We start from the raw sequence: 15,168 nt of genomic DNA, 5'->3' as shown, positions 1-15,168 counted from the left end.
TAGCTAAGCAAGACCCTGTCTCCAAAAACAAAAACAAACAAACAAAAAAAAGACAAAAAGCAGAGAGATGAGATGAAATGAACGATAGTTACCTAGTCTCAGAATGGAGTAAGAGAACATTCAGGAGGTAGGATCAATAGGACTTGCTGGCTACATAGACTCTTGGAGTGAAAGATAGGAAGAGTCAAGGGTGATGCTCAGGTTTCCAGCTTAGGCAGCCAAGTGGATAGTGGTCCTTTCACTGAGATAAAGCACATCCAATAAAAGGCAGATTTGATCAGATGACAAAGGAGTTCACAGAGATAAAGCGATAGATTACAGGTGCTGGTGAGACTTCCAAGTGAACAATGTTAGTAGGAGAATTGACACAAACGACTGAAGCTCAGGATGAAGATATAAATTTGGGAATCATTAACATATGGATGATAACTGAAGCCATGGGAATGAGTGAAATCACCCCTGGAGGGTTTACACACAAAAAGGAATGCATAGTATTCCCTGGGGAACCTCAACATTTTAAAAGACAGATAGAGAAAGAAGAACCTAAGAAGGGGATTGAGGAAAAAAAAGTATGGAGGAAAACCAAGAAAGTGCAGAGTCAAAGAATGAAAGCGAATGTTTCAGAAAGAGGGGTAGTCATATTGTTTAATGTTAAAGCAGGGCAAGAAATTTAAAGACTGCAACTTATCCATTCAGTTTAACAAGGAACATCAGCAATCCTGATAAGAACAGTTTCAGTGAGAACAAAAGCTATTATTTCAGAGATATAAACATACGAGTAAGAGGTAAAGCAGATAGTAAACACACACACAATGCCAAGAAGTTTGACTTTAACAAGAAAGGAACGAGAACAAACGCTAAAAGGGGAGCAGTGAGGTGGATAATTTTTTTTAAGATGGGGTGGATTTGAATACATTTAAATGCTTTGGGAAGAAGCCAGTTTAGAGACAGGTTGAAGATAAAAGGTAAGTGACATATTCCATTGGATGGGGTCTCTGAGAAGGAAGGAGGAAGTGTATCTGCAGAGTACACGTGTTGGAATTAGCTTTAGGCCACCAGGAGATACCTTTAAGTTCAGTTCAGATGGGTAATATAAAAGCTACTCCCTAGTTTAAAAAGCTCTAAACGTTTCTTATGTTTAAAATTTAACACAAATGCCTCTAAATTTAAAATAAAATACCCTTTTAAATTACTGAATTACTCCCCCCCCCCACCCGCCCCACACACACAAAAAAAAAACAACTAATAATAGTCAAAGCTATAGGAAAAGAGTCCCCAACCCCCAGGCCACAGACAGGTAGCAGTCCGTGGCCTGTTAGGAGCTGGGCAGCACAGCAGGAGGTAAGCATTACCGCCTGGGCTCCACCTTCTGCCCAATCAGAGGCAGCATTAAATTCTCATGGGGCACGAACCCTATTGTGATCTGTGCATGTGAAGGATCTAGGTTGCATGCTCCTCATAAAAATCATCCCAAAACCACTCCCCACCCCTTCACCTGGTCCATGGAAAAATTGTCTTCCACAAAACCAGTCCCTGGTGCCAAAAAGGTTGGGGACTGCTGCTACAGAAGGTAGGCTGAAACTGGAAAGTATATAACTTCTTGATAGTCTTTTAATTTGGTACAACCCTTTGGAATCAATTTGCTGGTATGTATCAAAAATGTAAATATTCACACTAATTATATTTCTGGGAATCTAGCCCAAGGAAACATTATAAAATATTGTTACACAATATTTTTTACATTTTAAAAATATGTCCAGCATATGTTTCATGCCTTTTCTAAAGATTTCCTCAAGCCTCCTAGCAACAGTAACCTCACTTTTCTTAAACACCTATAGCACTTGCCTGTACTACTCTACTATTCCTTTGGCACTTTGTATATGGCATCTTCCCAACAGTACCCAGAGTAATATTTTTAAGTGTTATAGGACACATCCTCTATTTTCTCTGCCGAGGCAATTTTTCTGTCCAGAGCAAAGGAATATATCCACCACGAGACTCTGTGCTTTAGCTTATCTATTTGTCAATCATTAAGAACATTATAATGAGACTATACTAGAAATAACTGTTAGAGATTAGAAACAAGAAAATGTTGCTAGAATGCCTGAAATAGTAACCCTCTGGGTTTTAGCAGCTGAAAGTTGAACTATTTCATACACTTTTCATACACAGTGACTTTAAACGGCACATTTAAAAAATTTATCTTCAACCAGGAAAGTTTCTTCTAATACATTTTAAAACATTCCTTCTAAAAGAAAAGGCTGGCTTCTAGAGAAGTAGGTAAAGGAAAGTTTCATATCCTTGCAAGGAGAATTGGCAAAATGAAATAAAAGGAAAAAAATATCTAAGATCAAGTAGAAGATTCAAATCTGCTTCTTTACTGTTAAACAATTACTCCTACAAAAAAGTGAATATTCTGTAAGAAATGTAATTAATATTCAAAGACTGTCAAAAACACAAAAGCCTTTTATCCCTCTATAATCTAATAATTAAAAGGAAGAAGTAATAGTTCAAAGATGAAGCTTCTTTGGTTTGACGCTAAAAGAGAAAAAGAAGGAATCAAGAGACCAGATAGTATCAAAGATGACAGCAGTAAAGAAATAAGAAACAGAAATGGTAGTTCTTCATATTATAAAGGGGGTAAACTAGGAAAGGCATTGTTACCAGCAAAAAATTACAACTCAATTACACTAAAAAGATCTTGAGATGTGTTTTATGCACCTAGCTGAATAATGATATTTCAGTGATTACTGTTTGGGATAATAGTCTGGTAATTAGCAGAGTTCCCTCCTCCCCACTACAGGGGTCTTTTTAATCTAAATAAAAGACAAGCAATCATCAAATACACTGATGCTATATACAAAGATGGCTGGCTACTACCCTATTATAACCAGGTTTTACAAATTCCATCACTACCTTATAATTTTAATTATAGAAATCACTGAATTCTGTTTAATGCTTTTCTTTACATACCCTAATTTGCACTTTTAAAGTTAAGGCATTTTCAAGGAATCAATACATTAAAATTTCATAATTTATACATTTTATAGAATTCAAATTAGGCTGCCATATAAATGACCTGGGCATAGGATATTGGTTATAAAAGACAGAATTATTATTTTTAATGATTGCTTCTCGTCTAAATTAAACATTTCAGATCTTTTCACAGTAAAGCCTAGTTAATATTCAGAAGCCTAATCCTAGTTATAGCCTTCAAAATTCAACACTTTAAAAGGAATTACAATATCATTATCTTGAACATCTTATTAAAAGAATGTGATATAAAGAATAAAAACATTTACATCTATGGAAACCTCAAAAATAGAAACCTCATTGTCTAATTCGTTTACTCTATGATAAAAATAACTCCTCCTATTGGAATATTTGGCAATTTATATTACCAACCGAATTCAATGAATCTAAGTAATGGGTAGCAAAATTGGAAGAATCATTTTTGCCTATGTATATTGTGCCAACGATCTCCTCAATTACAATAGCTGATTAGCAGTCATCTGCCATATGTATATCAAAATAGAATTAAAACTAACATCTTTCCTTTACTAACAAACTGAATCTAAACTGGAAAACTTGGGATAACAGATCATGATTTTTAAAACGTTAACATGAAAATTGTCTTTTTTCTATTTTCCCATATTCTGCCCAGTGCACAGTCCTATTGGTGAGACAGTGGTCAAATATTACCTCACTTCTTACACTGAAGATAAAGAAAGAGGAAAGACAACTAATGTCTTAGCACAATCAAAAGCATCCAGCAAAAATTGTCAGGTACCATAAGGATAAAGTAAAAAACAGCCAAAGCTTTTGGAGAAGTGGCCTGCTAAATAATTTTAAACACTTCCTGTCTATGCAAACTAAAAGGAAGATTAAACCCTCAAAAGATCTGGGTTGAAATGACATAAGTTTTTTGGGGAGAGATGGAGGAGATGGAACTTAGGTTTTTGGACACATACCTTTCATTTGAGAATAATCTCATACACCATAATAAAAGGAGGAAAACTTAAAACTATTCAACATACCAAAGAACAAGGAGCAACTAGTCTGGTTATTTCAACTTTAAAACTGTAAGTTACCAGTATCTCTATAGCCAGATAAACACCCAGTAAAAAATTACCAGAGTTTTTTAAAACTGTGACTGAATTTAGGTGCAGAAAATAATTAAATTACTGTTAAAATGGACAGAATTTGCTAATCAGTTGATCTTTAAATAAAATATTTGGGTTTATAGACTATATTGAGAATGATTTGGCAAAGAAAAGATGAGGATCAAATCTATTAAATACTATCTGATCTCATAAAGAACTCAAATTTCCAACGTGGAATGATATTATTAATTAAAGATTACATTCCACCTTCTTTATCTTTCAGAATTTTTGAAGCAAATCTGTTTTACCCAATTACATACTTTCAAAATTTTCCATTAACAAATATCTTTGTGGGGAAATGATTTTTAAATCACCAAAAAGTCAAAGGACAAGATGTTCAAGACTTTAGATAGTATCTGAGAAAGAATACAACCAGGGAACGGCTTTATCAAGGTGGACAAAGTTCAGAATGCCAGAATTCCTTCCCTGTTGTAATGAATATACTGCAACTTCCTGTGGTTTTGTGACTATCACTGGGTGTGGTAGTAAAACAGAAGGGAAAAGCCTCACACAGAAAGCTGAATGGCCCAAAGAAAACCTAAGTGGTGACAAGAGGCTAAAGGCACATGCAGGTACGCATCTTTTATGTTGGATGTGATACACTTACATGGCCCCTGTTGAATCTCTTGGGGACCAACAGTAAAGCAAGTTTAGAACTTCAAATCTTGAGACATCTATAGCAAGATGCTGATCCAATGTGGCTCCAAATATCTTCTGTTTTCCTGGCTCACCTGAAGAGGAAAAAACACTACAGAGGATGTGGGAACTGAATTTCTTTATGTAGTTTCTTCTAGAGCAACTGTCTGAAAGTTTTGGCCCAATCCTTTATGAAGTCTGGAGATGAGACACTTGAAGGACTAGTGAAAAACAAAATTCAAATGAAAAGGTGGAGTGAGACATCTAAAAGGGGAATACGAGAGCAAAAGATAACCGTCGTAGGTAAATCAGTGTTTCTAATCCTTAGCTGGACTCAGGTGGGAGGAGGCAGAGAAAGGAGAGAAAAAAACGCACAGATGGTTCTCCCTCCACTCCCTCACCCCAATTGCTACTAAAAATTCACGAACTACCTAGGCTTTTTGACCACATTTAGGGAGTGAATAAGCAAGGTTACGTGGAAGGTTTAAGCATTTTGTCCAGTCTCCCTCCCCGGGCTATATGGCATTAATAGGCTGCAGGGAGGCCTTTCAGGTAATGCTTTTTTTCTAAGAAAAGATTCTAGTGGAATACAGCTTGAAGCAATAAAGAAAGAGAAAAATAAATTGAATTTGTACAAAAATGGAAGTCACAGGACAATATACCAGATTGACAAAGTTTATCTAATTCTGTTTTTCAAAAGGGGTGGGACAGATTTCACAAAATAAGAAATCAGAATAAAAAGTAGTCTTAGCTTCCAAATAATAGAAAATATTTTTAAACTAAGCAACACAAACTACATGCTTCATTCTTCTATGAAATATTATCCTTGGAAAGATAATCTTTAAAAAACTAAGATTAGCAGAACCAAGTCTGATGTATATTACCACACGAAAAGCATAAAAATTTAGTCCATATTATGAATTAGATTCATTCTTACTTGACTTATTAAATATTTTCTTAAAAATATTTTACCTAAATTTTGCATACTCCAGCATTCATGTAATAGCCTAGGACATAAAACAATTTTCTTTCCAAATACACTCCATTTTAGCCAGAATTTATTTGAATTATGTCTGGTAAAAATACCAGCATTTTTCTGAAAAATAAGATTGGAGAAAGAATTAGATCCTTACCTGACGTGGCTGTTCATTCATTCGTTGAGGGTCTGATTTCACTTTATTACTAGGATGATTTGTGACTTTGGTTACCGGTTGTTTGAAAATTGATGCTGTTTGTCTAATTGGCAATGTTGTATTCAAGTCTGGTTTACCCTGTGAACATAAATTTATTTTTATTTAAAATTATATAAACACAAGCAGATGACTTCTTACAAATTCAATATCTATTACTTTAAATCAAATTATTCCAAACTTCTCAGTCTATCGCAGCATTTTAAATACTCTAAAGTACATTTGAAGCACCTAATACGTCACACATGCACGAAGTTTCCTCAAAATAAATGAAAAACTTTTTGTATACATTTTTTTTTTCTTTTGAGATGGAATCTCGCTCTGTCGCTCATGCTGGAGTGCGGCTCACTGCGAGCTCCACCTCCCGGGTTTACTTACGCCATTCTCCTGCCTCAGCCTCCCGAGTAGCTGGAAGTACAGGCGCCCGCCACCACGCCCAGCTAATTTTTTGTATTTTTAGTAGAGACGGGGTTTCACCGTGTCAGCCAGATGGTCTTGATCTCCTGACCTCGTGATCTGCCCGCCTCGGCCTCCCAAAGCACTGGGATTACAGGCATGAGCCACCGCGCCTGGCCAGCTTTTTGTATACTTTTAAGTGTAAGAAAATTCTCTCCATAAATTTCGTATCTGATTAGCAAGGTACTAGTCACTTTAAATGAACAAATATGTTTAAGGTTGGTTTATACAAAAAAAAAAAAGAACGAACTTGGGGTTTTGTTTGTTTGTTTAGGGACAGGGTCTCACTCTGTTGCGCAGACTGGCGCCCAGTGGCATGATCATGGCTCACGGCAGCCTCGACTTCTTGGGCTCAAGCAATCCTCCCACCTCAGCCTCCCGAGTAGATGGGACTATAGGCACGTGCCACCGCACACCAGGCTAAGTTTTTGTATTTTTTTTTGTAGAGATGGGGTCTCCCTACATTGCCAGGCTGATCTCAAACTCCTGGACTCAAACAATCTGCAGTCCTCAGACTCCCAAAGTGCTGGGATTACAGGTGTGAGCCACCACACCTGGCCAAGAACTTTAAGGATAACAATCAGGATAGCAACCATTTCTACATTCTGAGAATGGAGGGAAATATTGGCATACTTGGGCATTAAAATATAAACAACCTGATCAGCAATTAGGAGGCCAGACTTACATAAAACCACATAAATTAACCTCTTTTATATAAAAATAGGTAAGTAGAAATGGTAGTTCTAATTCCAGCAAACAGAACTCAATTTAGAAAAATGTGATGTGTTCCTTATTTTTAATATACAGTAGGTCTTTGAATAATGTCGTTTTGTTCAATGTCATTTTGTTATAACAATGATGAGAAAAAAATAATCCATTCCCAGCCTAAGCCCATCTGTGTGACGTTGGCATGTTCTCCCTAGGTCTGTTTGGGTTTTCTCTGTGTACTCCTGTTTCCTCCCACATCCCAAAGATGAGTGCACTTTAGGTTCAGTGGTGCATCCATATGGTCCCAGCCTGAGCAAGCGTGAGTGCAACCTGTGATGGGAAGGGGTCCTGTCCAGGGTGGGGTCCCCGCCTGGTACCCTGAGTTGCTGGGAGAGGCTCTGGCCACCCACGACCCTGACCTGGAATCAGTGGGTGAATAATAATCTTGTTTATATTAATCTTTCTTAAATGTGTGGAGAGCTCACATTAATTTCAGTGTTTATCATTAGAAGTGTTTTGGTCTTTATTTAGAAGTTTGGGATGTTTTGTGACCAGAAATATGCCACAGGAACTTAATTTTTGTTTATATCAATTAGCCTAGAGTAAATATGTTTCATTACAAATCATATGGCTAAAAGTCAGTTTCCGAGAACCTATCAACAACATTAAGTGAGGACTTACTGAATATTATATTTAATACTTTTAAAGGAAACTTAACACTGAAGCTTCGTAAAGCCACATAACTTATTTACCTAGTTTTAATCAATCAATCAATAAAATCTAAGATGTGTTCCAATGAGGTCAAAATGTGACCAGAATTGCTATTAATTTGCAATATTCTTAACAAGAAAGAAAAGGGAGAAAACACAATTATTGTGTTTTCTGAGATTCTGGGAAAAAAGATGAAGTTACATATATCTGAAAACAAAATACATCTGATATATTTTTGATATTTACAGGATATTTGATGAACTTTACTACTACCCCACATAGAAACTGTAGTGTCAACTTCCATGCTCCAAAACAGGGGTTCTCAAACCTGAGCATGCATCAGAATCACCCAGAGGGCTTGTTAAAACACAGATGACTGAGTCTCACCCCTGGCACTGGGCTTTCGGCAGGTCTGAGATAAGGCCTAGGAATTTGCATTTCTATTAAGGTCTCAGGTGTTATTGATGCTGCTATGCCCCGGACCACACCTGTAGAAGCACAGCTCTACAACAAAGATTGCAACTTGATCACAGGTGAATCAAGTCCAACCCAGAGATGAGTGTTCATTTTTTAGTGCCTTTAATAAATTGTCAGCACCTAAAAATCTAGAGTTTTCATATAAAATCCAGAATTCTAGCTTCTCTTAAAAACTGAAATATCTAGAAATACTGGACTTGGTTTGGCAACAATAGGCTGTGACTGGTTAGAAATGGCTGTCCAGTAGTGGCCTCAGGGTCTCCTGTTGCAACATTCCTCAACAACTCATATTTGTATTACCTGTCTGGGCCCTATAGGCACTGAGTTTGTGACCTCTACTTGAAGAACATCAGCATGCCTAGAACGATAGGCCTCACAATAATCTGACAACTATTACAATTACAGTATTCTTTAGATCCACTATTAAATGTGTCCTCACCTCTACACCTCCCCACACAACACAGCCCTCCTCTCTGTTTATATTGGGCAATCCTGTCATTCCTTTATCTCATTTTTCCCCCAGTGTCTCTGCTTACCTTTAAAAGATATACTCATCTTACATGACTCTAACACTATTATTTCTAAGGTATTTAGCTTTATCTTTATGGATTGTCAAAAAATATATAAAATGTGCAAATTTGGCTGACAAGCTGCAAAGTAACCACTTAGGTTGCCAACTCTACAAAGTGTGAGGCTCAGGAGTATGCATTTTAAATACTCTCCTGGTCATTCTGTGATGCAAAGAAAGTTTGAACACCTCTGATATATGACATCTAGACCATTTGGAGGCCCTAAATGAAATCATCCAACCTATTAATGACAACAGGCAATATTCAGTCCTTAAGCAGCTTCACACATAAATGCTTAGAGGGAGCTTCTTGTCACTAATTAGGTATAATCAATATGTATCACTAAATGATACCTTGTTTGGCTTTTAATGTTTTTGTTTTTGAGATGGAGTCTCGCTCTGTCGCCAGGCTGGAGTGCGGTGGCGCGATCTTGGCTCACTGCAACCTCCACCTCCTGGGTTCAAGCGATTCTCCTGCCTCAGCCTCCTGAGTAGCTGGGACTACAGGTATGCACCACCACACCCAGCTAATTTTTGTATTTTTAGTAGAGACGGGGTTTCACCATGTTGGCCAGCATGGTCTTGATCTCTTGACCTCGTGATCCGCTTGCCTGAGCCTCCCAAAGTGCTGGGATTACAGATGCGAGCCACTGCGCCTGGACTTTGTTCTTAATAAAGAATGATATACTCTGTTGGTATTAGAACAAAGGTGGCATCACGTGTCTACTCAGTAGACACACAGAAGTATTTGCAACTGTCTGCATGAGTAAACATATTCAAACCTGTGAGATTCTCATTGTTACCAAGAATGACTGGAGGCAGCAGGAACTACTCTAAACTGTTTTAAACTATGAATCCTGAATCCATGAAGACTGGAAGGAAGCATGGAATATGTCAAACTATTGATGCTATTGATGCTACACTGGTAAGATGGGCGTTTTTCCATTCACTTATGTTTCTGTGCAATAAAGAAAATTAAAAGAAAAGCCTGGCTAAAATACTTAAGATATACAACTAACTTCCATTGTCTAATGAAACAGTTCATTCCCCACTGGTACAGAATGAGACATTATTCAAAATATGCTGCATTATTCTTCACTCAATCTTATTTTGGTTTTTAGGATTTTTTCTCCTTTTAACTGGCCTAGAAGCTCTGACAACAGAAAGAATGTCTTTAATTTGGTTTTCTAAAACAGTATCACATGAAGCTGAGTAATCTGTAAAGCTGGACTAACTAGTTTTCCCAGAAACCGTCAATTCTATTACCTCTATCCTGAGGACTGCCCTGAGTCACTATTAATTTATGCCCAGTTGTGTGTCTTTTTCTACAGTTTAGTTTAGAATCTAAAGGACCAATCTACCATCAACTTTGGAGTTAAAAGCCAGACACTTTTTTATGGGACAAGATTAAAGCTTTTATGTATACGCAATCTTCTTATAACTTCAATATAAGAAAAAGTGAAGCGGAAATTCTTTGTTACAAAATTAAACTGGCAAACACATTCTAATATCAGAACTAAGTTTCCAACTTTTGAAAAATCTATGTACAGACTAGTCCTCAAATCAAAATGTAATAAATTTTATAATGTGTATATTAGGCTGAAAGTATTGTTCTTGAGGATCTATTTTATCCCCCTAGTTGCGGGGAGGAACATAAAATAAATCTTTATTTTTAAAAATTTTACTTCCTCTTTCCAATAAGTATCTGAGATATATCATTTGTACATTCCCAAAGGACAAAATACACAAAAATTAATTTTTAAAAACAGAAAATCAAGGACAAGGAAAAAACAGATATCTGTTTGAAAAGATCAGTAGTGATACTAGAGCTGAGCATCAAATGTGGATCTGAATTTTCAAGGGGCCTGGGCAGAGAGAGAAACATTCAATTACACAGATATCATGGTCAGAAAGGAGGACGCATACCAAGTAATGAGGAAAACAAAAAATGTCCAGGTATTAACTCTAGAAGAAAATGGATAAAGGCACTAAACTTCACAACAAATATTAAGCAGATTTCAAATGTTTTTTTTCTTTTTTAGTGACTTTCCATAAAAACCAAGAACATAAGACTTAAAGGACAACTCAGTAAAGGTGCCTAATTATTGGCACCTAGGGCCTAATTATTGTATAATCTTCCAGTGATCTCACGTGATTAAGGATACAAGAGAATAAAGAGGCATATGAAGAACATGTATCATAAGCCAGTGGTTGTCAATTAATTTTGTATTTCTGCCCCTTATGAGAAATTTGAAAATATATATACCCCACCTGCATTTTAAAGTCAGCAAGAATATTTCATATTTTAATGTAATCAGTTGCAAAGGATGCACTTACCAGAAGTAATTTAAATGCTAATACTTTAATAATGCACTGTTACATCTAACAGAATCTAAATGTACTCACCATTACCTATTGATATATGAACAAACTCTTCAATGGTTATAAATTTTCATTCCCTTTGCTCTTTGAATAATTCCATTTCCAAAGTTATTTCCTATTTTAAACTTGATAATCTTTCACTGATCATTTATATATCACGAAATTATTTCACTTTCTGTGACCATAAAGCTCTTAGTGATAAAACAACAAATTTCTTCTGGTTTATTACAATTATTAGTATATATGTGACCAAAATAAAGTATTACAATTTTTAGTACATTATTATATATAAATTTATTGTGTGTGTATATATATATATGTAGCTTAATGAAAATAATTTTTTAAACAATTTTATATTCTCAAGTGTGTATTACTAATTGCTAGAATGGGACAAGCTATAGCATCAATTCTATTCCTAGTGTCCCTTTTTCATAAATGTAGCACTGAGAAATGTTGTTCACATAAATGAGTAGATAGAATGAATTTTATTCCAAGTCATTCAAATTCTCTGAACTCCTTTTGAGTTACATGATAGAATGTAACAGTGAACCATCAAAAAAATTAAAAAATCAGTCAACATCTACATAAAGTCCTCTAAATTTTGTTGAAAGCAAATAATTGTACTTGTGGAAAGAACTGACTGTTCCTGAGTCATTCGTGTTCTCAATCCAGTATCTCATACTGTCCCTTTATGATATCAAACATTTTGTACCATGGTAATATTGCATACAAGTGAGAAGTATGCTGTTCTGTAAAATGGGAGGTTGACTATAAAGGAGAATTACAGAAAAAATAATGTGTACTTCTGTCACAGGTTACATTCTCAGATCAATTGAAGGAAACAGTGTATATGGAATTTAAAGATATCAAAATGGATTCCTTTAAAGCCATCGATGTCTATGAATATCATGTAAAGCCTCCACACAGCATAGTTTGAACACCAGGGACTTACACTATACAATATTGTAAATACCACTTTTTTTCAGTATGACTTTGAAATAAAGCTTTATGACAGTTCAAATTGTACATATTCTAGGGTCCAAGTCTAGCTCATTTTATCTTTAAAATTCATGCAAATTTTGCACTTTACCTTAAACATTAGCCATGTTTAAGGTAAAAATGTTGCTCTACCTACCCAAAATGTTCAAATAAAACTGACACTTCCAAGTATTATTCAAGTGTCATTTTAATTCTGTGTTTTTTGCATACACGCACACACTCCCCCAAAAGATACTCCAATTTGAGAAGCAGAGACTGTATCTCTAAGGTCAGTTTCCTCATCTGTAAATGAGAATAATAATAGCTACTGCATAAGATTCTTATAAAAATCAAATGAGATAATGCATGTTATGCTGCTGCTGCTACAAATGCAGCTTTCATTCAGCTGATCATTGAACAAATATTGAGTGCCTACTATGTGCCAGGCACTGACTGGACCATCTATATATAGTCATTTAAAAAAAGAAAAAAATTCAGCCCTTAATAAAACAAGTTTATAGTTTATAATATAGTCATGTTGGTACAAATTCTAAATAAATAGCAGTTATTTCTTTAACCTAAACAGGTTATTGAACATGCTATTAAAATTTAGAAATTAAACCTGTTAAAGTTTTCCCAGAAATAAAGGTATCCCCTGGTTCAAACAAAGGTGTGCCTGAGTGATACCTTTAGGTCAAATCAAGGCTATTCTCAAAAAGTAATTGGAGATTTGCTCGAGAATACATACAGTAGTCCATAGCGAATGTCTTTCCACAAAATCAAATGCCAACAATGGAAAGTGCCTTACAATTCTTCATAAGTTTTTAATATAATTCACATACCATAAAACTCATCATTTTAAAATGTACAATTTAGTGGTTTCTAGTATATTCACTAATTTATGCAACTTCATAGGTTTTTACAAAAAGTAAAGAAAAAATTATCTGGTACCCATGATGTTTATGCAGAAAATCTACTTAGTCTAATATCCTATGTGGGGAACAAGATTTTTTTAAAGGAGATCAATGGCATATTAAAATATTAATAGGATGGATGGACTATACTTTGAGCTCATTAAAAAGGACTACACCTGTTCACAGAAGGATGATTACAATTCATCAATAAAACAAGTTTTGAAGAGTTCTGCTTGAAAAATAACTTACTGGAGCTTTAGTTAATGTAAGATCATTAACAGACATCAAAAATGCCAGAGAGTTTCAACCAGATATCCTAGAACAGTCCTACTCAAACTCAGACAGTTATTATATGGAATTAATCATCTCCTTTACTTCTCAGTTGGCATTAGCTATGTACACATATTGGGAGAACTATGGAAATAGTGACACAAATGGTTTTCTGTAGGGCTTAATTCTATTGCCAACCTGGAGCCTACAAGTTAGCTTAACTCTTGAGGACCTACAAAAGTTTTGTTAACACCGGGGCATACTAAACAAAGCTTGTTAAAGCCATATCATGGACAACTCTGTTTCCGAATCTACCTTCATGATTATCACTATAGCCAAGTCCAGGCCCTCTCAAAAAGTTCTATCACACTCAGACACATTTGAAGCACTAGTTTATAATATAATAAAGCTGGTATCATACTGAACAAATCATTCTCATCAGCAAGCCCATTTGCTAACATGGCTAACATTCTTTTGTTCATTCTTTGCTTCCTAGCAATCTCTATCCAATCAATATCTACATGACTCAAATTAGCCAAAAGGATGGAACAGTACTATTATTAATAGCTAATAACCTGATTATCTTCATTAGGTAAAGAATATAAGCTAAATATCCTTTATGTATTCACTTACTAAAAATATTTCTGTATTTGAGAAAAATTAGCTCTTTGAACAAGAGAATATGAATTAGTTCTACAGTCTTTTGCTACATCTTACCCTTTCTTCCTTTTCATTCATTAAACCAGTACTGTCCAAGTCACCATCATCCCCACCTGGACAAATACAACAGCTTCCTAACCGGTCTCCGACTTTCACTTCTGTAACTCTATGTTTTCCATACACAGTCAAAGCAGTCATACTTCTCCCTACATAAAACCCTCAGACAGCATTCTATACTATTCCTTATGCTGGCTGGCACAGCCCTATTACCAGGCTTGCCTACTTGAACCTCACCTAGTAATACTCCTCCACTCACTAAGCTCCAGCAAACATGGCCTTTTTGTCTTCACATGATGAGTGCATCCTTCCTTAGAGAATTTACACTGGCTACTCCCTCCACGGGGAAAGCTTCTCCTTCTGGTTTTTGTATAGCACCTCAAATGTTGAATATTTAAAATTGATTTTATTTACTCACATAAATTTCCCTAAAGTGACCTCAGTAAATGGCACCTCTGTCTACTCACTTAATCTAAAAACCAAGAACTCACCCTTAAGTACTCTTTTTCTGTTATGCTCTATACACAACTCATCAGCAAAACCAGTAAATTCTATTTTCAAAAGAGATTTAGAATCTGTCCACTTCTATCTCCACGGGCACGTGTCTAGAGCATCATCATTATCATCATCAGCAGCAGCAGCATCATCCTACAACAGCTACTTGCTCCTCACTTCCACTTTTGATTTCAGCATCCAATTAGTAGAAACCTGTATTCAACAGTGGCCTGCACTTATCCCTTGGAGGGACTTTAGGGCCTAGAAATGCTAGACTTATCACCTACGACCTATTCATTCCCCTTCCCTGTCCCCAACTTTATCTACAGAGACCAGAAAACACTCCGTTGAGCAAGACTTTAATAACTGACAAACATGATATCAGTAACTTTGGCAACAATTTTACTTTCTCCATAGGTCAGGAATGTTGGTGGAATAAATGAAGTCTTTGTTTTCGGTTAGGATGGAGGAATCCTAGGAAGGTAGAAGCCAAGAGGCAGTTC

At 35.9% G+C, this 15,168-nt stretch overlaps 1 protein-coding gene across 2 annotated transcripts in view; it reads right to left on the bottom strand.

Moving 5' to 3' along the window:
* The window catches only part of MBD2 (methyl-CpG binding domain protein 2), a 71,460-nt gene that overhangs the window by 28,786 nt on the left and 27,506 nt on the right, over positions 1-15,168 (bottom strand). For both annotated transcript variants that reach the window (XM_025365492.1, XM_025365493.1), the window contains exon 3: positions 5,933-6,070. In XM_025365492.1, coding sequence (XP_025221277.1) covers positions 5,933-6,070 — 138 coding nt within the window. The remainder of the gene's footprint in view (positions 1-5,932; positions 6,071-15,168) is intronic.

This window comes from Theropithecus gelada, chromosome 18 (assembly GCF_003255815.1).
Source record: "Theropithecus gelada isolate Dixy chromosome 18, Tgel_1.0, whole genome shotgun sequence".
NCBI classification, from domain to species: domain Eukaryota; kingdom Metazoa; phylum Chordata; class Mammalia; order Primates; family Cercopithecidae; genus Theropithecus; species Theropithecus gelada.
Note: the sequence above shows the minus strand (reverse complement) of the source record. Positions and strands in the feature narration are given on the sequence as shown.